This window comes from Pseudopipra pipra, chromosome 19 (genome assembly GCF_036250125.1).
Source record: "Pseudopipra pipra isolate bDixPip1 chromosome 19, bDixPip1.hap1, whole genome shotgun sequence".
NCBI lineage: Eukaryota > Metazoa > Chordata > Aves > Passeriformes > Pipridae > Pseudopipra > Pseudopipra pipra.
In genome coordinates this window covers 1,640,062-1,666,311 of record NC_087567.1, presented here as the reverse complement: position 1 = coordinate 1,666,311, position 26,250 = coordinate 1,640,062, and the positions used below count along the sequence as shown (strand labels likewise).

General features: G+C 51.6%; 1 protein-coding gene and 1 long non-coding RNA gene across 3 annotated transcripts in view; one reads left to right on the top strand and one right to left on the bottom strand.

Annotated features, from left to right (window-relative positions):
- The window catches only part of SHISA6 (shisa family member 6), a 261,122-nt gene that overhangs the window by 10,436 nt on the left and 224,436 nt on the right, over positions 1–26,250 (top strand). For both annotated transcript variants that reach the window (XM_064675625.1, XM_064675626.1), the window contains exon 2: positions 4,549–4,709. In XM_064675625.1, the coding sequence (XP_064531695.1) occupies positions 4,549–4,709 (161 nt within the window). The remainder of the gene's footprint in view (positions 1–4,548; positions 4,710–26,250) is intronic.
- Positions 18,890–19,517, bottom strand: LOC135424424 (uncharacterized). The gene is made up of 2 exons (XR_010435215.1): positions 19,270–19,517; positions 18,890–19,118 (listed from the first exon to the last, which is right to left on the bottom strand). It is a non-coding gene; the product is annotated as an uncharacterized LOC135424424 (long non-coding RNA).

Below are 26,250 nucleotides of genomic sequence, written 5' to 3'. Positions count from 1 at the left end.
CACCTTTAGCATCAGGCCCCAGCTGATGCTCGACCTTGCTGCTCTGCTGCTTCCACCCATCACTTTTGGCCCTTTGTTTTTACAACCAGACCTTTTATTTTGCCTCCTGAGAACAGCCACAGCTGCTTCTTTGCATGAGGGCCTGTGTTCATCCTACTGTGTTTCTTCTACAGCTTCCTGGGCAGGGGCAGAGGAGGGGCAGGGACTGAGCTCTGCTCTGGGGGGACCAGGGACAGCAGCCAGGGAATGGCTGGAGCTGTGTCAGGGCAGGCTCAGGTTGGATCTCAGGCAAAGGTTCTTCCCCCAGAGGCTGGTTGGGCACTGCCCAGGCTCCCCAGGGCAGTGGGCACAGCCCCAAGGCTGCCAGAGCTCCAGGAGGGTTTGGCTGATCCTCTGGGGCACCGGGGGTGACTCTTGGGGATGGGCCTGTGCAGGGCTGAGGGTTGGACTCGATGATCCTTGTGGGTCCCTTCCAGCTCAGCACATTTGGTGATTCTGTGATTCCCAAAGTGTCCAGAGTCCCACAGGAACCTTCCCTGACAACACACCTGAGAGCAGAACTTGGCCTGGGATGTCCTGGTTTCCCTCACACGCTGCTGGCCCAGCACTGGTGTGGAACAGCGTCCCTGATGTCACTGTGGCTATTTGGGGTTCAGGGGGAAGGAGCTTTAGTGCTCTCCCAGCAGTGACGTGGGTGAGGAGGTGTCAGCAGTGGTTATCTCCGAGGTGAGGAGGTGCCATCAGTGGTTATCTCCCAGGGGACTGTGCCGTTGTGCAGCTCCAGCCGCTGCCACGTTCCAGCCAGGGAGGTTTGTGTTCCTGAGATAAGAGATGTGTCGTCACAGAAAGATTCCTGAAGTGTCTCATATCCCTGGGCAGGTGATTAGGAGGCTGTTGACATCAGTGCTATTATCAGCACTAATTGTACCCAAATGGCTGCGCACACAAGACCCAAATATTTCAGTGACTCTCTTGCTCTGCCCTACTGAAGCTTTGCAATTAAACAGCTGTACCCAAGAGACTTATACCAACCAAATCCTTCCTCTCTTAAGTGGGTCTGACCTTCCACCCTCGGGGCCTTATGGAAATAACCTGGATCACACACAGCAGTGTGATTGAATTGGCAAGGAAATAACCAGTGTGATCCAAGTTGGACTTTCTCCTCCACCTATAAAGTTTTGTTCTGCTGGTGCTGAAAAGTCTTTTTTCTCTCTGTAGCCATGAAGAGAGAAAGGAGTACTCAGGACACACAATCTGGTGTATTTAGGGAATAAGGAGATCACACCTTCAGTGCTGCTGAGCTCACACTGGTTTAGTCCCAGGTCTACCAGCCAGGGCTGCTTTGGACACCTGTGCTCAGTTTATCTCATGTATAGTCTGACAGGACAGACATCACTTTCCTGAGCATCACCAGGGATTTCTTCAGTGTCTGAGAGCAACAATCTCCTCCCTCCCAGGGGGGCTGGCACCCGAAATCATTTCCTTATTGTGTTGGGACCAACAACCAACTCAGAGAGTAGCTCTCATTATTACAATCCCTTCAGGATGGAAAACAAAAAAGGGGTTACATTTGTGCTCATCAGGTCCCTGAGCTGTATTTTTGTTTGTGATAAAGATCACAAGCTGAAATGTTTTCCTGGACGCGTGGGTTTGTCCTCAGAGAGGGCAGCAGGCTGAGGGTTTAGCTCTCAGGTGGGTATTGGCTGAGGATGAGGCACTTCCTCTCACCTTCAGTTGTTCCAGGGTAGATTCACTCCAATTGCCTCAATTATTTTTAGTGAATGGAGGTAAACTGTCCATCCAGGAGTCAGGGAAGCTTAGGGCTGTATCAAACCCCATTCAGAGAGTAATACTAGCAGGACAAAGGGCAGAAGTATGAGGAGAAACGAGCTGAGCTGCAGTGGAAGGTGTCCCAGACTCGGAATCACAGCAGAAATCGGGTTGGAAGGGACCTCTGGAGGTCCCTCCTTCTGCCATCTGCTTAAAGCAAGGCCATCTTCACTGGCAAAGGAGGTTGTTCAGGGTCTTTTCAAGCTGAATTTGAAGATCTCCAAGGATGGAGATCCCTCAGCCTCGCTGGATCCCTGTTCCAGTGTTTTGCTGTCCCACTGTGGATTTTTTCTGTTAAACCAAGTGCCTCTTGTCTCCTTTGATTTACAGATCCACAAACAGCCCTGCTCTGCCCCTTTTTCAGCTCCTCACTGGTGGGATGTGGGGCCTCCCTTGGTCAGGTTAAACACACTCAGCTTCAGGCAGAACTGGTTTGTCCTCTCCCATTTCCACCCCACCAGTACCTGCAGCTCCACATCCCACCTTTGTGTTTGCAGGGCTGGCTCTGTGTGTTCCCCACCCCACCCACCCCTCTGATCCCTGCCCTGGCTGGTCCTGCCCAGGTGGCTCCATGGATTAAGCTGAGTGGAATCTAGAGTTTTATACAGTGTTTTAGAGTCATCTTCATCTGTCACCTCCCTCTGCTCTCTGAGTGATTGCACTCTTGACACAAAGAGTGTCTTGGACAAGTGTTCAAAATGAGCCCAAACCACTGTGGGCCAGTAAATAATGGTCCTAATACAATCTGTGTGATTGAAAAATGACTCTTTGTGTTTCTGTACAGCAGATGCCATTAAATGGTCATCTGATGCTTAATATATCTTGGAGATATGTACCAAGGGCTCAGTTCTGCCAACGTGCTGCCTTCAAAAATGTGTTGTCTCCAACAGGATGGTGATGCCAAACGGACAGAGCTCTTTAGCTTCCCAAATATTCTCCAGTCAGCAGGGTCTGGAATGCAATGGGCTGGAATCCTGTAGGATAGAATGCATCAGGATTACTGGGTGAATGGATCCTCTCCTCAGGAGGGGACTGTGCAGTGTCACACAGGGCAGGAACCTCAGGCCTCAGCTTCAGGTCCTCGTTCTACCACTCATGTTCTCTACAACCTTGGACACAGAGCCAAAATTTCCAACATGTCCTGTGAGCTGGTGGCCAGCCTGAGATACCTGGAGCATGACTGTCCATGGGGAGCACTCACAGATCTGTGCCAGCCTGTGGGAATTCAGCAGCTTTTGGAGAACACCAAATGCCAGCTCTTTTTGTCTCAGTGAGGATTTAGGAGCAAACAAAAGGAGTCCTGACTTGGGATAAGGCTCAGTATCTACCTCTTACTGCTCTCTGAGCCTGTCTTAGCACTAAATAAAATCTGTGCTTTCATGTCCCTGCAAACAACAACCCCTTTACTCTCCCTGTCTCAGTGTGTGTGCACACACAGATACCCTATGGTTGGTTACAGCCCCTATCTCTGCTCTCTCTACAGCCAATAAATAATCAAAAGTGGTTAAAAATATTCTGCACAGGATGGTTGTGAACTAACATAATCCTCTTTGGGAGCCTCTGAGATCTTCCCAGGGTTTCTTTTGTAGAGCACATTAGTGTTGCAATCCATTATGCACAGGGACAGCAGTCTGGAGAGGAAATCATTTGGAAAATGGAAGGGACTCGAGTCCTAAACTATTTCTCATATGAAAGACTAGAAATATGGCATTTAAGGAATGCCAGGAGATATGAGCAACACCAGCATCCTCCTCATCAATATGCAATGAAGGAATTTCTCCTCCTTACATCTTTCTTGGTACCCAAGGTGACATCAGACATGTTCCCTCTGCCAAGAGAAAAGAGCCTTTCAAACTCCATCATCCTTCAAAGGCCACTGTCCCTTAAATCCACACAAGTCACCCCCTTCCTCCTTTCCCTGTGGCTCCAGTGAGAGCTTGTGGCTGCCCTAAGAAAATCAGAGCATTTCACGCTGTGATTATTCCACTGTGTCCATGATATTCACAGAGGGAAAAAAAATCTTGGAGTATCCAGCCATCCAAGGGGAAAACATTGGCTGCAGCTGCACTGTGTGGCATTGCTTATTCTTGGGGAATAGCTGAGAAACCTCAGGACCATTAAAGAAATCCCTAATGGGCAGAAAGCTCAAGGTAGGCTAATAGCTGTGTTGACATTCACCCAGGAACGTTGTTTAATCCTTTTCTTCTGGGCTGCTGGTTCTCCTCTCAAAAACTCCCTCCCCCCACTGCTGTGGTGCAGAAAAATTAGGGATTTCTGGAGTGTGGGGACCAGACTCCTGATTTTGGTCAATCTTAAAGAAGTGTGGCTTGGAGAGGGCAGTTCTGGTGCCCCCTTGGGCAGGTCCCAGGGCTGTGATGTGTTCAGAGTGACTCTGGGTGGAGCTTTCTGCTACAACGAGCAGTTTATCTGCACTGCAAGGAAAATGATGGAGGGATGACACAACCCTGGGGTGAAGTGAATGAGGGGAAGCATATGAAAAACTGAACAATAGCCAGGAACTACTTGCAGCAGCCACACAGAAAGAAACTGAGCTTTTAAGCTGTATTTTTTGTTTTATTATGAAGATTGTTGGGGTTTTTGTTTGTTTGTTTCTGTTTCTGGTAGAAATCCAACTGCTGCTGGATTTGTGGAACTGAAAATACTGAATTCTAGCTGACAAGTGAAAATATGTTTTTTTCCCTCTTTCTCTCTCCCCAGGGCTCTGGCTGACATCTTAAGGCAGCAGGGACCAATCCCAATAGGACACTGTGAAAGAGAGACTATCTCAGCCATAGATACCTCTCCCAAAGAGAACACCCCAGTCAGGACCTCTTCCAAAAACCATTACACCCCAGTGCGCACCTCCAAGAGCAACCCAGGTAAGTGCTGCTCTCCTCTCTCTCTCCAGAGCAACCAGGGGCCGTGTTAGAAGGCAGCAGAACATCCCACTTTACACCAGCAGACTTTGTAAACCTGAAATTAGGATAATAAATGGCTTTAAAAGGTGCCCAGGCGGAGCGGAGCAGTGCAGGGCTCAGTGGTGATGATTCTCTCAGGTTTCTGGGAGCAGAGTGGCTGTTCTCTCTCTCTCCAGGCATTTTAAAAATTCAGAGCCAGCGAGGTATAAATTCAGGCTGTACCAGGAGCTTGTATTGAGTGTAGAACAGAGTGTATTTCCAGCAAAACACGTATGCTGAGAGGCTTTGTGGGGCTCCCTGCATGAGCAGCTGGGAAGAGAGAAATCCGTGGAACTGGGGCCTCCCTGCTCATCCAGGGGAACTGTGGCCATGTGCTGAGAGGATGGTGTGGGAGGTGACCTAGAAGAGCTCCAAAGGTCCTCTAGGAGCATTGGCCTGGAATTGGGGACACACCTTGGGGTTTTTTTTCGGCTTCTACTGTCTGGGTCAATTTGGTGAAATCCTTTGCCTTCTTTTTGCATTGATTCCCCCAGTGGCACAGGGCTGGGGAATAAAGACATTGTTCTGGGTTATTTAATGCTTCAGAGGTTGATAGTTGCCTGAGCAGTGTCTCAGTGGGTGCTGCACACCTTTGTTGGGGGGGATGTGGCAGATCTTCCAGCAGTTACCACCTCCCATTTGCTCTGGGTGTGTGCTCAGAGCTGGGCCCTCATTCACTCACAACCTGTTCAGCCTCACGTGGAAGGTTCTGGTGGCACTTCCTGACCTGTGTCACTTGGTGAGCAGAGGAGGTTTTGTTCATGGTCCCTGCTGGGGAAGCTTTTGAAGGAAGGCAGTGGGAGCTCAGGCTGCTCCACGACCTGCAGGGCTCTGCTCTGAGTGGGAAGGGCGTGTGGCTGAGGCAGGGACTGTGTGGTTGGGAGTGTTTGGTTGGGACTGTGTGGTTGGGACTGTTTGGTTGGGACTGTTTGGTTGGGACTGTGTGGTTGGGAGTGTTTGGTTGGGACTGTGTGGTTGGGACTGTGTGGTTGGGACTGTTTGGTTGGGACTGTTTGGTTGGGACTGTTTGGTTGGGGCAGTTTGAAGGGTTTTGGTGCAGTGTTCATCACCCTGTGCAGACAGGCCCAGGTGATGATGTTCTCTGGAAGCCTTTTGCTGAGAACAAAGTAATTTTCTTGAGAACTAAGAAGGATTCCTTTGCTCTCCCATTTCCCTCAGAACCAGGGACCCCTGTAATTCTCTACACCAGAGAGTTACCTGTGCAGTAAAATGTTGGTCTGGAGAACAGCACTTGAGTTGTCTTCTCCAGCTGAACATGACCCCATTACAAAGCACAGCAGTCAGTGAGGAGTCCACTTGGTGCTGGCTGAGGGTTGGGACATGAGATGAGCAAGGCAAGATGCCTCAGAAGGGGAAGGCACTTTGTCTGTGAGTTTGCCCAGACTGTGTGAGGGACAAAAGCCAGGACAGCCCAGCCAGGGCTCCAAAAGGCACCCACAGGCAGCAGGAGCCACTACAGGAGATACTCCCAAACCCAGCCCCGAAGGAGAAGGGACTCCAGTCCCAGCAGAGCCTCCCACAGCCCTTGGCAGCTGTAGGGTGATGGATCAGTGCTGTCAGTTGGACTGAATATCACAGCCAGGCCTTGCCAAAGCTGGGAAGGGAAAACTTGCTCTTGTAAACTGCCCAAAAGAACTTGTTCCTGGCTGTGCCTGCTGTTAACATGTCCCCATAGATCATAGGAGACAGGAAGCTAATCACTTACAAAGGATCCTGAGCTCATAAAACAGCCATACAGGGAATGTTTTCCTGTAAGGTTTCCTTGGCAGAACAGGGCGATGCTGGATCTGTGCTCTGTTACTCAGCTGAGCTGCAGATCTTTGTGGGAATCAGGGAATTGTATAAGTGAATGCTAAAACCTGGGGAGGAAGGAAGTAAAAGTTGGAAAACAAGTATGTTGAACTAGAATAAAGTTGGTAAGCCCTGGTGTGGAGGTAGAAGGGTCACTAATACTTATTTTATTGAAAAGGGAAAGAAAATTTTAAAAAAAAGGAAGGAAATAGGGGACAGCTTGGGGAAAAACATAGAGGCAGAAATGTGCAGTAAGATCCAGGCAAAGCACTGCTCACTGGTGCTGCAAGTTGGCTGGAGAAGACCACAGCTGTAGAGTTTTGTGGTGGGATCTGAAAAGCACCAGCTGTGGGTTTTCTCAGCACTGCAGAGTAGGAGAGGTTGAGCAACCAGAAAGGACTGTCCTCATTACACACGTGCTGATTGAGTTTGGGATTTGTTTTACTTGGAACTTCTGTTTCCAAACTTATAATTGGAAGGGTGCCCTGAAGTCCTGCTAAATAAACCATGGCTTCATTTTTCCATCAGGCTGGTTTGATGTCAGTGAGCAGAGAGTGGAGGTGACAGTGACAAATGGAGGTGGGCTCAGCTCAGGCAGTGGAGCCCAAGCAAAGCAGCTCCTGCAGGTGCTGCTGAGGGCAGGGCTGGGGCACTGCTGGGAGGTGCCTGGAGTTCCTGAGGGAAGGATGGAGAGAGGGGAGGAGAGGAGATGGAGAGGAGTTCGTCTCCCACATGCCACCTCACACCTGAACTCCTCTGGTGTCATTCCTGTTCCTCTTGGATGCTCCCCAAGGAGGAGCCTCAGGGGAGACAGGACCCTGCTAACTCTGTGCTCTGTGGGTCAGCCAGTCCCAGCCATGGAAGTGATGGGATGAAGGCAGGAAAAACCCTGGAAACTTGGCATGAGAAGCTCTGAGATGCACAGCCAGCTCCAAAGCAGCAGTGGGACACTTCAGACACGAAGGCAGTTGGAGCTCTCTCACTGTAGCCTGCACATCAGCAGCCCTTTCAGCTTCCCCCCCCTGCTTCCTGATCCTGAATAGATTAATATATATTTAAGCAGGTTTAACAGAAACACTTGTTCTGCTGAGCTCTGCACCCTGGATGCCACACTGAGCACCTGTGACCTCGAGCCTGCAGCACTGGCCTTGTGCTCTAAACCTACAGCCTGGAAACATCTCCACACCTTCCTTCCATCCTGCAGCCCTCCCAAAGGCTGATTCCTTCCAGGGTTCCACGAGGACCCTTCCTGTAAGGCACTGCTTGCTGGAAGGAAGATGAGCTGCTTCTGTCCCCAGCACTTGCTGATGCCTGAAGGGCAGTTGAAGGCTGAGGCAAAGCCCTCAGTGACTTTCCCAGGCAGTTCATAGCAGGTGCTTTCAGAAGTCCCTGAGCTCTGCAGCTGGGCTGGTGTTGGGTGCAGCCTTTACTTCTCAGCCCAGACCTAGATAAGGCTTGTCTAAGGGAAAAAGGAAAGTGTCTCTGTCCTAGACATGGAGACAATTGCTCTTCAGACAAGGCAGCTGGTTTTGAGAGGGCTTCATCCTGCTCCTGTGCCATGACCCCCTTCCCCAGGCAGGATGGGAGCAGCTGGTTCTGGGAGGCAGAATGCATTTCCCACACTGGGATCTGCCGAACCTGAGCTCCCCAAGTGTCTGAAGAGCATCTCTCCAGAGTTTATTGCCACTTTTGCTTCCCTTAGAGAAGGCAGCTGGGGACAGCCCACTGCCCCTTCCACCCCCTCTCACTTCTGTGGACACTTTTGGTCACTGTTTTTATGCAGTGCCTGTGTTTTGGTGGTGGTTGGGTCTTTCCAGGTAAAGAAAACCTGGAAGCTGTGCCCACAGAGCACTCAGGTCAGAGCACATCACTCCAGCTGATCAGTAGGAGCCAGGAATGCTCCTCCAGCCCCCAGACCTCCTGTTGGTTCAGTTTGTTCTTGTGAGCAACAGGTAAAATGTGAGGAATCTGAGATTCCACAATATCCATCTCATCTCTGCTGGCACTTTCAATATCTCCATCACAGCAGGGCTTTTAGGGGGTTTGGGAGGAAAACTCCAGCAATATTTCCCTCTATCTTCTCCTTGGCCACATGTGTAGGGGCAGGTTTAGGGGGTCTCAAAGGTCAGGGAGTGGATCTAGAGGGGTCACAAGGGCGTAGGGGCATATTTATGGGGGCTATAGGAGGATTCTGGGGGGTCTCAGGGGTGTGGGAAGTGGGTCTAGGGGGCTCATGGGGGCATAGGGGTAGATTTAAGGGGGTTATAGGGTGGTTTGGGGTCTCAGGGGTGTGGGGGTGCAGGTTTAGGAGGTGCCATAAGGTGTAGGGGCTGTGCTGACACCTCTTGTGAAGGTCAGTGCCACTCATGTGTTCAGTGGATGGACAGAAACACGGACAGGAAGGAGGAGAGATGGGAGAAAGGTCAGTAGTTCCTGCAGGGGTGGGAAATGTCCCCCAGAGGCAGCTCCATGTGCTCCACAGGGGAAGGGGCTACACTGGGCACAAGGGACAGAGTTTGAGCCAGGGGCAACTCCTGCAACATCCACAGTGAACTGGTGCGTCAGAAAGGGTGAGGGCAGGTCCCGTCACAGTGATGCTGAAGGGACACTAACGATCATCCAATTCCACCCCCTGCCATGGGCAGGGACACCTTCCACCAGCCCAGGTTGCTCCAAGCCCCGTCCAACCTGGCCTTGGACACTTCCAGGGATGGGGCAGCCACAGCTTCTCTGGGCAACCTGTGCCAGGGCCTCCCCACCCTCACAGGGAACAATTTCTTCCTTATAAATCTAATCTAAATCTACCCTCCTTCAGCTTAAGGTCATTCCCCTTTGTCACTCCAGGTCCTTCTGAAAAATCCCTCTCCAGCTCCTGGAGCCCCTTTAGGGTCCCCAGAGCCTTCTCTTCTCCAGCCTGAAAAGCCCCAGTTCTCTCAGCCTGCTGATGTTTTTGAAGGCCTTCTGGAAATATTTGAAATATTTCTGGCCTTTAAAGGAGATTTGAAAGCCTTTTGGAACTCAGATGCAAAGGGTTGCTTTGCTTTTCCCAAAATGTGGTAAAGCAAAGCACCTGGAAGATTCACAGAAATTGTCAGATGGGAGTTTTCTGAGGGCCTTGAGGGGGGGCCAGCTCAGGGTGACAGTCACACACAGGGTCTTTCTATTGCTGTTCTCCAAACCAAGGCTCCAAGTAAGGATTTGAAACCTTTGACTGTTGTTCTATCACAGTGGGCTTGGTTTAGGTAAATCCTGATGGCTCAGGGAGATTTATGTCCTGACCCACAGCTGGGACAAATCTCTGATGCTCCAGGACAGCACATGGACTGAACTGATCCTTTGTTTTCTTGGTTTCGTTCTGGCTCTCCCACTCTGGCTGCTTTTCACACAAATCCCCTTATTGCCAACCTGGGAGAGAAGGGACACTCAGGACCGTTGGATTGATGTGGGAGGTTTTGTGGGAGGAGAACTTCTCAAATATGTTCAGGACAAGGATGTCCTTGTTGCCACTGTTCACAGCAGTGAAGGGTCCCCAGGTCTCACCTACCTGGTGTGTAAAATCTGTGCCTGGAATTCTGCTCCTTCTCACCACCCCCCGGATCAGGAGGCTGGAGATCAAGGACAAGACTCTTTTTTTTATACTTGGAGAGAAGACTCTGGCCTAGTTTTATATTTTATATTCTGTTGCCCTTTTAATTCTCAGAATATGCCTCACCAAGAGAATTCACTGGTCTGAAAGCAGCTCCAGACGTGCCAGGGAAGAGGTGACCACAGGGGGAAATGGAGATAATTTTCCAGTGTTAAAAATCTTCTGCTCTTCATCTGGGGGGACCTGCAGGTGTGAAGAACAGCCCACTGACAGGATTAGCACTTGGAATGCAGCAAACAGCCCAGCCTAGCACTCTGATTAGCCTGATATATCTGGGGAAGGTTTTTAATAAGCCATTTGAGTCAGGATGTTCCAGAGATGTATGTATTCAAAGTGGTGTTTTCAGCAGTGCCTTCCACCCAGAGGCATATTCTGAGCTTGTTCCGAATGTGAACAAATGAAGGAGAGGCCTTTAATCTTTGTGGAAATCGTGGCAAACATCCCCAGCCAAACACAGGGGAGTGTTTCCACCCCAAACATCACACAGGGGAGGGATCTCTGCTCTTGGCCCTGCTCCCCCTGGCCACGGGCTCAGGATGGGCTTTGTCCCTTTTCTAAGCCCGGGATGAGCCAGATTCCCTGCAGGTTATCCCTGCCTTCCCCTCATCCATCATTCTGCCTTTCCCCTCTCTCCTTTCCTCCGAATCAGCCAGGCTCTGCTCCAAATTACTCCCTTCCTTCATTCATTGAATTAGCGAGTTTCTCCCCAAAATCCTTTAGCAGGTCTTTGAATTCATTTTCCGGGGCTGGCTGTGGGAATGGCTGTGGAAGGTGTTCCAACCCCCGCTTGAGTTGTCATTTACAGCTGTTCAGGGGAACACAAAACAGGTGTGAAACGATTCCCCGGGCCCCCGGCAGCGTTTTCCAGCCCCTGGGCTCTGTTGTGAGACACTAGTTAAGGTGCAGGTGGGTGAAGAATTAGGGAAACCACTTGGAAAACAGGCAGAGAGTTCCAGGAACAGGGTTTTTTTATTTTTCTCCATAGTCCTGGTGCCATTCACTGACATTTGAAAAGAAAGAAACAGGGCCAGCTTTGAAACCTTGAGGATTTATAGGAGATAAGGCAATTCAGTGCCACTCCATCTGCTTTTTCCTCCCAGCACATCCCATGTTATGGTAAGCCCCAGTGCTTTCCCTCCCAGGAAAATCCCAAATGGGTTAATGCATTTTCTGAGCCACGGGAAAATGTCAGAGTTTGTGTCTCAGAAGGTTTGGAGGGTAAGAGTTACTCTGTGTCCTGCCACTGAAATCCCACTGCCAAGAGGGAGGATGAGTCCAGCAGAGGGGGGAGAGGTGGATGTGCTAGGGTTGGTGCAGGGGGATGAGACAGGACACCAGCTGCTCACTGAGGTGTGGGGGATCTGGGATCCTCACCTGTGTAAGCCCTAAGTTACCCTGCACAGGGTTAGATGTTGGCAGGATTCACTCACCCCCAGTACCAGGACAGCTGATACCCTTTGATTCCCACTCCCTGGGGCAATCCCAGCTCCCTTTTGCAGGGAAATGGAGGACAGAGAAGCAAGGGCCTTATTTTAAGAGGTCTGGACTTCAAAAATCAATGTCTAAAGGCCTGTAAAGCCCTGTCCCTGGGTAGGTCCTGCCCTTTGGCAGGCAGTGAGGGAGTAGTTTGCCCTGGGCCCTCCCCTCTCTCAGAGGGGCCGTGTGCTGTGTGTGTGCTTTGGTCAGGGAGCCACAGAAACCCAGAATGGTTTGGGTTGGAAGAGCCCTTAAAGATCAGCCCTGCCATGAGCAGGGACACCTTCCATTGGGATGCTCTGGGTCCAACCCCTGCTGCACACACAGGAGTGGGGGCACAGGGGCTGCCAGAGCCAGGCTGTGATATCACAGTCACACAGTGGGTTCTGTTGGGAGCTCATGCCATTCCACCCCCTGCCATGGGCCTGCCTCACATGCTCCTCCTGCATCCCCACATGGCACAGACCTGGCTCCCCCAGTCCTGTGGCCAAACAGCAAGTGAGAGCTTTTACACCTGCATTGGACTTCATCCCAAAGAGCTTTTGAACCAAGAAACACAGGACAAGGGGTGGGTTGGAAAGCCAGAATGAGCTGGAATGCAAAGAGTTTAATTGGCCTGAGGGCAACCAGGAGGGGGAAGGGCCTTGATTTGAAGGCGTGTGAGGACACTGAGGGCACTTGGTGTGTTCAGCTGGAGAAGAGGAGCCTGAGGGGAGACCTCACTGCAGTTCCACCTTCCTGGGCAGGGGCAGAGGAGGGGCAGGGACTGAGCTCTGCTCTGGGGGGACCAGGGACAGCAGCCAGGGAATGGCTGGAGCTGTGTCAGGGCAGGCTCAGGTTGGATCTCAGGCAAAGGTTCTTCCCCCAGAGGCTGGCTGGGCACTGCCCAGGCTCCCCAGGGCAGTGGGCACAGCCCCAAGGCTGCCAGAGCTCCAGGAGGGTTTGGCTGATCCTCTGGGGCACAGGGGTGACTCTTGGGGATGGGCCTGTGCAGGGCTGAGGGTTGGACTGGATGATCCTTGTAGGTCCCTTCCAACTCAGCCTATTGTGTGATTCCGAATGGATCTTTTTAACTGCTAAATATTTCTTTGCTTATCCTTGCTTAATCTCACTGTTTTGGACATCCAACTTCCCTCTTGTGATGCTGCCGGAGGTTGTGGGATATTCAGTTGTGAGAGGTTTAACCAGTGCTGCTCCCTGATTCCCACAGACTCCTCACTCCCTCGGCCATGCTGGGGCTGCACCTCCTGCTGCCTGCAGCTATTGATTTATTCTGGTCTCCTGAGCCTCTTACTGAGCTGTGAAGTTTTAGGGTAATCTGTGAAAAAAGAGCCTTTGGGAAAACTGTGCCCCACTAATAAGACACAGGAGACAACGAAACACCCCCAGTGCAAATATATTTACAAGCGAGCTTGCTGGAGACTCCAAAGCAACAGTACTTGCAATATTTTCTTGTGTCTCATGCCCAAATATCTCCCATGACTGATGGCAGGGGTTTATGTGTTATACCAGTTAACAAGTGACAAATTTGACAAAAATTTGGAAAAAAAATAAGCAAGTCTTGCTGCTGTGGGGAATTAACTGAGTAGGTGGACACTGTGTGTGTGTCCACATGTCTGAGGGGGTGATGCTCACATGAACCACAGAGCCACAGCAGAGCAGCAACACCCAGAGCTGTGGAATAAATACCAGGTGTCTGTAAAAGTGTTTTGGTGGAATTTAGCATTCCTTGGACAGTCCCAGAGCCACCAGGCTGGGCAAGCAGTGCTGATCAGCCACAGTGATACCAGAAACTGGGGGTTACTATGGCAACAGCTTTTTTTTTTCTTTTTTTTTTTTAAAGACAGACTAGTGCAAGTTGTGAGCAGGAGCCAGGATTAAACATATAGATTTACTTTGAAACAAAGCCTCCCAGTGAAACTCAGCCTGCTGAGAACTACCCACCAAAACACATGGATAATGTGGGAATGTAGTGAAGCAGCATTTTCTGGCACCGTGCTCCGGTGGAGAAGAGGCAGTGATGTGGAAAAAGTCCAGGAGTGTGGTGCAGGCATGTAACCAACACATTTGAGGGGCTGTGGGGCTGTGGGAACACACTGAGTGATGCCCCAAATTGCCTCATGAGGCAGCAGCAGCTTCCTGTGCCCCCCATGCCCCCCGTGCTGCCAGAGCAGAAGTGGGGGCACAGGGGCTGCCACAGCCAGGCTGTGACATCACAGAGTCACAGAATGGCTTGGGTGGGAAGGGACCTTAAAGCTCAGCTCATTGCAGCCCCTGCCATGGGCAGGGACACCTTCCACCAGCCCAGGTTGCTCCAAGCCCCATCCAACCTGGCCTTGGACACTTCCAGGGATGGGGCAGCCACAGCTTCTCTGGGCAACCTGTGCCAGGGCCTCACAGCCCTCACAGGGGAGAATTTCCTCCTAACATCTAATCTAAATCTCTTTTATTTTAAAACCATTCCACTACTCTCTGCCTGATATTTGCAGCAGTTGCTGTGTTTAAGAGCAAATCCTGGGGCTGCTGGGCTGGTGGGGTCCTGGGATGTGGGACTGATGGAGGCAGGAGAGTCACAGCTCAGCTGACAGGGAGCAGTGAGATGGAATTACGGAGGATGGAGACTCTGTGTGTGTAGGAGGTCCAACCTGATACATTTGGATGCCTTCCCAGTTCCTCAATCTGTACAGCTGGATTGGGAAGGGCAAAGAAATACTGTTCTGAAAACATACAAAATAGAATTGGAAACAGTTTTGGAGCATAACACCCAAAGGGGCAGGTCAGCTCATACCCTTGTCCTGTCCTATAACACTCCACTCTGTGTTGGGGACAGGAAGGAAGGATGTTTAAATCATGTGGTTCCCCTCACCCTGTGCTCTGTCCTCCCCCTCCAGATGTGGGAAAGGATTGGGAACAGAGGGCATTAGAGGAAGTAATGGCACAGGTATTGTGGAGAATGTGGAGTGTGGGGAGAAAGGGCAGGACTGGGAGAGGCTCCTCTCCCTGGGAAGCACTGGGTGTCTGAGCTGCAGGTTTGTCACCTCAGCCCTCACCAGCTGCCCTGACCCAGGTCCCTGGGAAACAGGGAGGGAAGGATGGGGGTCCTGCACAAAGCAATGCAGGGCAGCAGGTCCCAGGGCTCCAGGAGGCAGCAGGTGAGGGGAGTCCTGCTCCTCAGGAGGTTTTGATTCAAGCCCTGACCTGTGTCTTGATTTGGATCTGCAAGTTTGCCCCTTCTTCCTCTCAAACTCCAGTTTCCCAGGCAGTTGAGTCAGACTAATGTCCCTTCTGCTGTTGAAGGAGAGGACTCCATCCTCTTCTTCCCACATCCTCTGCCATGGCTCTGGAGCTCTCACATCTTTCTTTTTTAGTTCATTCACCCAGCAAAATCAGCTTAGGAAGAGGTGAAATGATGAATTCATAGAACCATAGAGTGTTTTGGGTTTGAAAAGACCTTAAAGATTATCTCCTTCCACCCCCTGCCATGGGCAGGGACACCTTCCACTAGCCCAGTTTGCTCCAAGCCCCATCCAGCCTGGCCTTGGACACTTCCAGGGATGGGGCAGCCACAGCTTCTCTGGGCATCCTGTGCCAGGGCCTCACCCACTCACAGCCAAAACTTTCTTCCCAATATCCCATCTAAACCTTCTCTCTGTCAGCTGGAAGCCATTCCCCCTTGTCCTGTCACTCCAGGACCTTGGAAATCATGTCTCTCCATCTTTCTTGCAGGTTCCCTTCAGGTCCTGACAATTAAGTCACCCCAAAGCTTCTCTTCTCCAGGCTGAACAATCCCAGCTCTCCCATCCTTTCCTCCCAGCAGAGCTGCTCCATCCCTCTGATCCTCTTGGTGCCTCCTCTGGACTCTCTCCAGCAGCTCCATGTCCTCCCTGTGCTGTTCCCAGGGCTGGAGCAGCTCTGCAGTGGATGCAGGAGGTCAGTCAGGAGAGGGGCTGAGAGGGATCCCCTTGGGCAGAGGGAGCTGCTTGGTAACACTGAGCTGTGTCCCGTGTAGTCTCAGCCCTGAGCAGGGTTTTAGAAGTTGCCTGTGAGCAAGGACACAGGGGAGCCTTTGCTGGGGTGATCTGGGAACTTGGTGTCCAACTGGGATTGACTCCCAGCATCTTCAAGGCTCCAGGCACTTTGATGTGTGGGCTGAGGCTCAGACAGCAGGGCTGGGATCTTGGAGGACTCAGATTTGACACCGTGGTGGCAATTTACAGTCAGAACAATCTTGCCTGCAGTTCAAAGATTTTAGCTAAAGTTGCTCAGGAGTTTCCTCAGGGAAAAAAAACCAACCAAGCCCACTGTCTAAGCAGCTGTTGTGCCCTGTTTCATCCTGCAGCTCTACTGGGAGCTGGGGAAGGGGAAAATCATTTCTGTAGCAGCTTTGCCTCTCCCTGTTTGCCTCTGTGTGTTTTGCTGGATCAATTATTGTTTGTAACATCCATTAGATCTTCAGAAGAAAGGCAGAAACACAATGTTTTTCTTCCATTAATCACAGCAGTTTACAGAAAACATCAATTTAAAATGTTAAGGCCAATTTGCAACCAGTATTGACAACAATTAAATTGGCCTCCAGAAAGTTGCTTTTGACACTGTGAAGAATGAAATCTTTATAAGGACATTTTCCATGTTAAGCCTCTCCTGTTCCGTGATTGCTGATCCTATCACACTGCAGAGGAGTGTAAACAGAGGTGAGGAGCTGGAAGCAATACTCCATTAAGAGCGTGCCAGAATCAGTAAACTTTCCTTCCCCTCTTCTTGGACCCCTGCCCAGATATTGCAACTCAATCCATGCTCTGCTTCCATCACTATCAGCCTCCTTTCTTTCCCAGTTGTCTTTCCTGACTTTAAATCTACACAAAAATGTACTGGAACAAAGGTTCACTACTTCTTCCTTGGCATTGTCCCCCAGAGCAGTGAGTTCCACAGCCCAGCACCACCCACAGCCCCCATGAGGAGCAGTGGCCACAGGCTCTGCAAAGGTACAAGTGACTCCTGCAGCCTTGTCATGGAAAACCTGCTCAGCTCGAAGGTGTGTGAGAGTGAAGGTGACACTGGAGAATTTCTGGTGATCTCCTCGTGGCTCAGTCCCTGGGTGTGGAATGAGCAGCTCCCTGGTGTCCGGGTGTGGAGCTCTCACAGACTCTGAAAGTCTGGCTTGGGGATGTGGGAACATTTCCCAGCAGGAGATCATTGACCAGCTCTGAAAACCTAATTGATGAGTGTTCTGGTTTAGCATCTAAATCCTCAAAGGCTTAGCCAGGAGCTCTCACTGTCTGTCTCAAGCTGTGCTTGGCCAGAGCAACGAGCTGAGGCAGAGTCTGCAGGGCTGCCCTACCTGGGGCAGCTTGGCTTCTCCACAGTCCACATCTCCAGGGTATTCCCTCCTTCTGGGATGTTTTCTGGTGGCTTTCATAAAAAGGTTTCTTTCTAGATTGACAGCCAGCAGGAAAGTTTGGCTCATGTTGAAGACCTGAAAACAACTTCTGTTGTGGCTGCAAAGAGCTTTTGTCACTGGTGCAGGCCCTGCTCCTCCTGCACTGCAGACATGGGTGGGCAGCTTGGGAATTCAGAGGATCTTACCTCACTTCCCCTTCTCTGAAGCTTTATTACCATCAGACTATCTTATTGTTATGGGCACCTGAAAACACTCCCATGTGGGGATTTATATGAGCATACCTCAGAGGGAATGATGTCCTCCCCCATGAAAGGACACATCTAACTGCTCTTTCTGTTCGATTTAAAATGTTTGAGGAGGAAGGGAAGGGAGTACATCTGTCACAATCTCACAATCAGGGAAGTTAATGGAAAGATTTCTTCTGCCTCTCCTGGGTTTTGGACAAAGCTCTGTGCTGCAACATTAGCAAATAATGAAGTTCACATCTCATCAAATCCTCCTCAGGAAAATAATTCTAATATATGTGGATGGCCTTTTGCAAGGCTGTCTCTCCCCAGATCTGTCCCTGCTTTGTTGGCTGTGCCAACACCTCTGTCTCTGGTGTTAAATCACTGCTGAGGAAAACAGCATCTCTCTAAAGAACCTCCACACAGGATGTTCCATCACTGCTGGTCCCAGAGTGCTGCCCCAGGGCTCAAATGGCCCCTCTGGAAAGGCACTGAGAGAAATATTAAATCTCCAACCTGTGGCTTTCTACCCCATGTCTGCCGGTGCAGGAATGGATAAAATCCCAGAATGTGCTGAGCTGGAAGGGACCCACAAGGATCATCCAGTCCAGCCCTCAGCCCTGCACAGGCCCAGCCCCAAGAGTCACCCTGTGCCCCAGAGGATCAGCCAAACCCTCCTGGAGCTCTGGCAGCCTTGGGGCTGTGCCCACTGCCCTGGGGAGCCTGGGCAGTGCCCAACCAGCCTCTGGGGGAAGAACCTTTGGCTGAGATCCAACCTGAGCCTGCCCTGACACAGCTCCAGCCATTCCCTGGCTGCTGTCCCTGGTCCCCCCAGAGCAGAGCTCAGTCCCTGCCCCTCCTCTGCCCCTGCCCAGGAAGGTGGAACTGCAGTGAGGTCTCCCCTCGATCTCCTCCAGCTGAACACACCAAGTGCCCTCAGTGTCCTCACACGGCTCCAAATCAAGGCCCTTCCCCATCCTCATTCCCTCCTTTGGTCACTGTCTAACAGCTTTAGACCCTCTTTATATTGTGGCACCCAAAACTGTCCCCAGGGTGAGGTGAGGCTGTCCCAGCCCAGAGCAGAGTTGGACAATCCCCTCCTTTGTCCTTCATCCTCTGTGGTGCTTCCTTTCATTTCACATCTCCCCTCCCTGAATCCACAGCTTTTCCTACCAAAAAACCATTTCCCAGAGAGCTCCACGGGCTGGGGGAAGTTCTGCTGTTCTATGATTCCATCATTCTCTGCTGTCCACATCCTGCTTGCCAGAGGGACCCCAAATCCCAGTTGTTCCCGGGTCTTTACTGGTCACACACTCAGCCTGAACTCAAAAGTCATCCCATCTTCCTTCCAGCAAGCAGTGCCTTACAAGAAGGGTCCTCGTGGAACCCTGGAAGGAATCAGCCTTTGGGAGGGCTGCAGGATGGAAGGAAGGTGTGGAGATGTTTCCAGGCTGTAGGTTTAGAGCACAAGGCCAGTGCTGCAGGCTCGAGGTCACAGGTGCTCAGTGTGGCATCCAGGGTGCAGAGCTCAGCAGAACAAGTGTTTCTGTTAAACCTGCTTAAATATATATTAATCTATTCAGGATCAGGAAGCAGGGGGGGAAGCTGAAAGGGCTGCTGATGTGCAGGCTACAGTCAGAGAGCTCCAACTGCCTCCGTGTCTGAAGTGTCCCACTGCTGCTTTGGAGCTGGCTGTGCATCTCAGAGCTTCTCATGCCAAGTTTCCAGGGTTTTTCCTGCCTTCATCCCATCACTTCCATGGCTGGGACTGGCTGACTCACAGAGCACAGAGTTAGCAGGGTCCTGTCTCCCCTGAGGCTCCTTGGGGAGCATCCAAGAGGAACAGGAATGACCCCAGAGGAGTTCAGGTGTGAGGTAGCTGGAGGAGCTGAGGTGGGAGATGAGCTTTCCCTTCATCCCTACATTGCTGTCCTTTCTTTGTTGTCTTCAGTCCCTCTGCTGTGGCAAAGGGCAGCAAAGGAGGTGGAGTGACATCTCCACTATCTCCTGACGTGTTTCTGGGTGGGCTTATCCACGGAAGGATTCAGGTGGGTCAGTGTGGGTTCTGACCAGTGCTCACTGCCCCCGTAGGTGGTGGAGCCAGAGCTGGACTGAGGGGTCAGACAAGTTCTCAGGAGTTGTTGTGACACATTCTGGTTGAACAATAACAGTTGCGTAGCACCATGGCTGCCACCTGACATCTATGAGGTCACGTGGAAGGTCACCCTGTCCTTCAGGAGGCTGTTTGTAACCCAGGAGAGGGAAGAGGCAGCACCAGCACCCCTGTCCTGGGCACAGAGAGTCCCCGGGGCTCTGCCCAGGGGGCTTGGCAGGGCTGGACCTGGGTCATTCCCATCTCAGCAGGGCAGTAAGTCCTTGACTGACAAAGAACAAACCAGTGTCCTTTTCCCCTGGCTGCAGAGGGCAGGGAGGTGCCCCCAGCCTGAGTCCTGCAGCTCTGCAGCCCAGCTGGTGGGGCTGGGCTGTGCAGAGCCAGCCTGGGAATGGCCCCGCTGCTCCCTGCAGGGACAGGGAAGGCAGCAGCAAAGCTTCCCTCAAAAGGTCTTCTACAAATGTAGTTGCAACTTTCCAACCAAGGCACAGCTGCTTCTCCAAGAATCCTGCATGGTTTTTTATGAGGAGAAGAGTCACACATCCAAAACATCCACACATCCCCCGAATCTGGGGAGCATTATGGGATATTTGACACAGCCAAGACCCTCAGTTTGGTTGGGTAACTTTAGCCTCAAGATTTGCAGAGGTTCTAAGTTCCCCAGAGTTCAAATTCTGAGGCCTTTAGTCCCTTGGTGTCCAAGACTGTCTCCCTACTTTCTTTTTGCCCTCTGAAGTCATTACATCCCTGTCTGAGCTCCATCTCTTTAGAAGCTGTGCATTCTCCAGTCCCAGGCAGTGTCACCTCTGGTGTGTCCCTGACTGCTGCAGGAATTCCTGACTGCTGCAGGAATTCCTCAGCTGGTGCCCTCAGAAATAACTGGGCTTTCCTGTCATTTAGAGTATTATTTCTTTGGGCTGGAGGTGGGAGTCGAACTGTCCCCCAGTGAGCCACGTTCTCCGTGGTGGATGGCTGAGAACATTGCCAAGGTTTCTACTGAAACCTGTGTCCCACTGGGCAGGTTTGTCAGCTCCCATGGTAACCTCATTCTAACACCTTCTCCAGAACCATTTCATCCATGGATTTTTAGCAGATTTATTTACTTATTTATTTATTTGATTTTTAAACATGGGATACATTTTTTATTGGTTTGATCTTGTTCTACCCAAGCTGCCAAGCTGAATTTCCCCTCCCCGCTTGGCACTCAGGGCCCCTTGCACCTTCCCTTCTGCCTCTCCTGCAGAACACACAGGTTTTTGTTTCCCAGAGAGTTCCTGCTGCAGGTTCCCTGGTGTCCCTGCAGTGTCCAGTTGTACATCCCCCACCAGAATTCAATTTCTACCTTCTTTGAGCCAAAATGTCCTGGCAAAACCATTTCTTTCAGTCCCTCCTGACTATACCCCATGACTTTTCAGCCCTGAGGACCCAGGGAATGGCTGGAGCTGTGTCAGGGCAGGCTCAGGTTGGATCTCAGGCAAAGGTTCTTCCCCCAGAGGCTGGTTGGGCACTGCCCAGGCTCCCCAGGGCAGTGGGCACAGCCCCAAGGCTGCCAGAGCTCCAGGAGGGTTTGGCTGATCCTCTGGGGCACAGGGGGTGACTCTTGGGGCTGGGCCTGTGCAGGGCTGAGGGCTGGACTCGATGATCCTTGTGGGTCCCTTCCAGCTCAGCACATTCTGGGATTCTGTGATTCTGTCTAATAGTGTTTATCTGACCAAATTTCTCCTACACACCCCTTCATCCTCCTTGGTGCCTTCATTTCACTGCTGCTTCCTCATGTTCTGTTGTGTCACCTCCTGTGTCTGTCTCTGTTTCTCTAAATATATTTGGGATGGATAAACTGCAAAAAGTGAAATTTTTGTGCAGGATGCCCAGAATCCCCAGCTGGGATCTCGTGGGGGTGAGCACCAGGCTGAGCACCCTCAGGCTCAGGGACAATGTGACTGGAGGGCATGAAACGGAAATTCCTGAGGCAGGGCAAGGGATGGGCACCAGTGTGGCTGGGCTGGAGGGGTGGGAACTGAGAAAACCAGCAGGGCCCTCCTGCTTCCAAAGGAACCAGAAGATCAAGGCTTCTGCATGGTAGATCTGGTTCCTCCTCTGCAGGAGAACCCAATGATCCTGGGGCATTTGGTCCTTCCAAGTCTGGGCTTCTTTAGTGTTCATGAGTTCAATGTGAATCATTAAGGTTGGAAAAGACCTCCAAGATCATCAAGTCCAGCCTTCCACCAAAGAGCTGCTTTCCTGCCCTTTGTGCTCAGTGGCAGCTTGGAGAGGTTTGATTTCTTGTCAGAGGTACAAATGGTGCTCTTTGAGCTCCTGTTCTCATCTCTCTGCTGGGATTCTGAGCACAGGGAGCTGAACGTGAGCCAGGGGTGTCCAGGGGGGCAAGAGTCCAATGGATCCTGGCCTGGCTCAGGAACAGTGTGGCAGCAGGAGCAGGGCAGGGATTCTGCCCCTGGACTGGGCACTGCTGAGGCCTCACCTCGAGTGCTGTGTCCAGCTCTGGGCCCTCAGCTCAGGAAGGACATGGAGGGGCTGGAGCAGGTCCAGAGAAGGGCAATGGGGCTGGGGAAGGGTCTGGAGCACAAGTGCTGTGAGGAGCAGCTGAGGGAGCTGGGGGGGCTCAGCCTGGAGAGGAGGAGGCTCAGGGGAGACCTTCTCACTCTCTGCAACTCCCTGACAGGAGGGGGGAGCCGGGGGGGGTCGGGCTCTGCTCCCAGGAACCAGCAGTAGGACAAGAGGGCACAGCCTTGAGCTGCACCAGGGCAGGTTTAGGTTGGACATTGGGAAGAAGTTCTTCCCAGAGAGAGGGATCAGCCCTTGGAATGGGCTGCCCAGGGAGGGGGTGCAGTCCCCATCCCTGGAGGTGTTTGAGCAGAGCCTGGATGTGGCATCAGTGCCATGGTCTGGGTGACAAGGTGGGGTTGGCTCATGGGTTGGACTGGATGATCTCAGAGGTCTTTTCCAGCCTTGTTGATTCTGAGATTCCGTGTGTGTCCAGTGGTGCATCCCTTCCTGACTGCCCAGTCACTCCAGTTTAGTCCTCCTGGCACAGACCTGGCCCCAGCCTGGTGTTAAGTTGTAGGTAACACCCCTGAGCACCAGTTTAACACAATTGTCACAGTGATACGTGGTGGGGCTGATGAAATATTTACCTTTGAACAGTTGGAAGATCATTAATGTTTCACTGGCTGCTGCCAGTCCTCTCCTGATTTCCATCCCTGAATTGTTTATGGGGTTAACTGCACTGCCCCTCATAAATCAGAGGTTTGGGCTTTGCTGGGGCACTTGAAATTAGGAAAAACTCCTGTGCCCTGCTCAGAAGGGCACCAGGGCAAGGAACCAGGAGATGGAGGCTGGCACAGCACTAACCCTCCATGAGCCCTCCCAGATTTCCCCCATCCCACTCCCCTCAGCATGAACTGGGTCTCCAATGACACCCTGCTGTGGGACAGGGGCTCAGAGTGTGGTGGCACTGGCCAAGCTCACACCTTTTGGACTCTGCCCTCACTTTGGAGACAGCAGCAGCACTCCAGGGGTGACTGAAAGCTCATAGTGGCACTTTTATCTTCAGCATTGGCATAAAGTCCCCAACTGAGGGGTGCTGGCTCAGCTCAGGGAGCCAAGAGAGGGACTAAAAGTGGGTTTTTTTAAAGAAGGGCAAAGCCCAGACACTGCCATGCCTTTGGAGGAGGTGAATCTTCCCCAGGACAAGGCTGACGTGGGAAGGGACTTCCTCTCAAGGTATTCACGTGCTTCCCAGCAATGCATTAAACACCACAACCAACCTCAGCCTGGGCTTAAATCTATTTTTCTCTTCTCCCAGGAGCAAAGGTGTCCCGTGGAATGTCTGCCTTTGATAGGTTTGGGGTTTATTTTTTGACTTTTGCTTTTGGTTTTCTGTTGGTGAGTTTTGTCAATTCCTTTATCAGAGCTAAAGAAATAGATTTTAAACCAAGCAACCAACCAAATTCCTCCACTGTCAGAGCTGCAGAGTCTCCAATCTGGAATTGCCCTCAGTTTTTTGGACAAAGCTGAGTTTGAAGGAGCTCTGTGTCCCAGAAAATGGTTACTTGCACTTCAGGAACCTCCTCTGTTGAGATTCATCTAGAGAACCCTCTTTAGATGAAGGGAGATTTTGCAATAGAACAATGTTCTGTTTTTCTTGTGTAATATGATGTCTTGATCTAAAGGAGGGAAATTTTTTTGGGCAGAGAGGCTGGAAATGATGGCAATGTGTGTTTTCAGAATGTGAGGGCGCTCAGGGAAGACAACCCCCCTGATACCTCAATCTTTGCACTGTCAATGTCCATAGCAGGGGGGGACAGGAGGGTCCCACGGGCAGGGGAGGGGCTGTTTCTGGTGATCTCCCTAAAACTGAAGAATCAGGGAACTCTTGTATGAAATCTTATCAGTGAAATGATAAACATCAATCTGGACTAAACGTTCAGTGAAGGGCTTTGAAAGGGGGGCTGCTGAGGTCCCCCAGGCTCAGTCCAAGCTGTCCCTCAGGTGAGTGGAAGGTGTCAATATTCACCTTGAGAAAGGCCTGGAGCTGGTGCTGGGGAGGTGGGAGATGAGCTGGCAGAGCAGGTGCACTGTGAGAGATGGCAGTAAAATGAAGGAGGAGAGTCAGGATATGAAGGAGGAGAGGCAGGATGGCTTTGGGAGAGGAGGGCACACACTGTGGGTGTGCCAGTGCCCCGGGAGGGAGCGGTGACCTGGGCAGGGCACTGATGCTGTCCAGGCACTGCAGCCAGTTCTCTCTGGAAATTGTCAGCCAGGTCTTTCATCAATAGTGCTTGAGAACAGCATGGAATGAGAGGAAAGGTCTTCTCAAGAATTAATAACAGATTAAGTGACAGAAAGCAAGGGATGAGAACAAACAGTTGGGGTTTGCAGTGGATGAATGATTGGAGCCCTGGAGGAGCTGCTTTGGGACATGTGCTGCTCAGTGAGGGTTTGAATGAGCTTGAAAAGATGTCCAGAGAGGTGCCAAAAGGTTGGATGTGATGTGCAATTATTCTGAACTCTCAAATCTGGGGCTGACAGCAGAGATTTAACTGTGTGAAGATAATAATGGAGTGAAAAGCTTTCCAGTGTCATTGAGAGGGAGGCCAGCAAGCTGTGCCTTGGACAGAGAGCTGGTTGGGGATCCTGAACTTCCAGCTGGGGTTTTAGGTCTCAGTACTTATATCTATTTATATATCTTTGCATTTAGTTGTTTAAAATATGACATCTTGGAGCAAATCTTTTCTGTGCTTGTAACTCAGACTGTCTGAGTCTCTGACCCTTCCAAGAATCCAGGACAGCTTCTATCAACCAGGTGTCCTCTCAAACCTCTGGGTAGTGAGGCTGATGCTCAGAGCCATTCAGAGCCCAAGGGCCTCTCTGTAGAGCAGTGTGCTCCTGGAACACTGAGCAACAGGGGATGCTGCACGAGCCAGGGCAGAGCCCTCCTGGGAGACAGGAGCTGGAGCCTCCCCAGAGCACCCAGCAGCCAAAAGGGCAGCCTTGGGGTGCTTTGTGCTGCCTTGGAGCACAGCCCTGTCCCCCCTGGGCCTCCTGCTGGGCCTCCAGGGCAGCCAGGTCTGCAGATGCTCGGGGAGGCAGCTCCTGCCTGGGAGACACGTTGCTCTCCTTGACCTATTTGCTCATTACCTCCTCCAATGTGATTTTGATTAAGGAATTTTCCTAAGTAATTACTATGGAATTAGCAATTCAGCCAAAGAGAAAATAGTCCAAAAGGCAAGGTGGGAGGGTGTGTGCCCTGAGGGGGGACTGCTGCTGCTGCCAGGGAGGGACAGCAAATCCAGCACCACAGGGCACATGGACACAGCTTTATCCACAGAATTCCAGCACTGGGGGCACATGGACACAGCTTTATCCAGAGAATTCCAGCCCCATGGGGCAGATGGACACAGCTTTGTCCAGAGAATTCTAGCACTGGAGGGCAGATGGACACAGCTTTATCCACAGAATTCCAGCACTGGAGGGCAGATGGACACAGCTTTATCCACAGAATTCCAGCACTGGAGGGCAGATGGACACAGCTTTGTCCCCAGAATTCCAGCCCCATGGGGCAGGTGGGCACAGCTTTGTCCTGCCCATGGGGCACAAGGTCCTCCTGGCCATGTCCCAGCTCTGTGTGTGGTTTCTGCTGCTCATCATGGAACTGCCCTGGATTTAGGGAGAGGTTCTCACAGCAGCTGCAGATTCAGGGGTTAAAACCACTCTCACTTCCAGCTCCTGGTTCAAATTAAAAACCCTGCTAAGCTCTTGTTTTGAGAAGCAGGAGAGAAAGATATCCCAGGGGCTGGTTCTGTGCTGGCAGTCCCACATTCCAGCCTCGTGGACTGGGGAGAGTCACAGGTGTCACATCCCTGCCAAAACCCCCTGCCCAGGGCACAGAGCTGGCTCAGAGCTCCTAAAACAGCCCCACTGCAGCAGCTGAGCTCACCTTCCTTCCACGTGTGGGATTGCAAGGGCTTTACTGAGCCACCACGTCAGTCCTTGGGAAGAGTTTGCTGCCAAGGAACTCTGATAGACCTTTTCCTGTCAGGACACAACCAAAATCATGTGAAGATCTGCCCCAGGACTCAAAGAAAGACAGGCTCAGATTGACTCAGAATGGGTATAGATGAGATCTCAGGAGAAAATCCTTCCCTGTGAGGGTGGGGAGGCCCTGGCACAGGTTGCCCAGAGAAGCTGTGGCTGCCCCATCCCTGGAAGTGTCCAAGGCCAGGCTGGATGGGGCTTGGAGCAAACTGGGCTAGTGGAAGGTGTCCCTG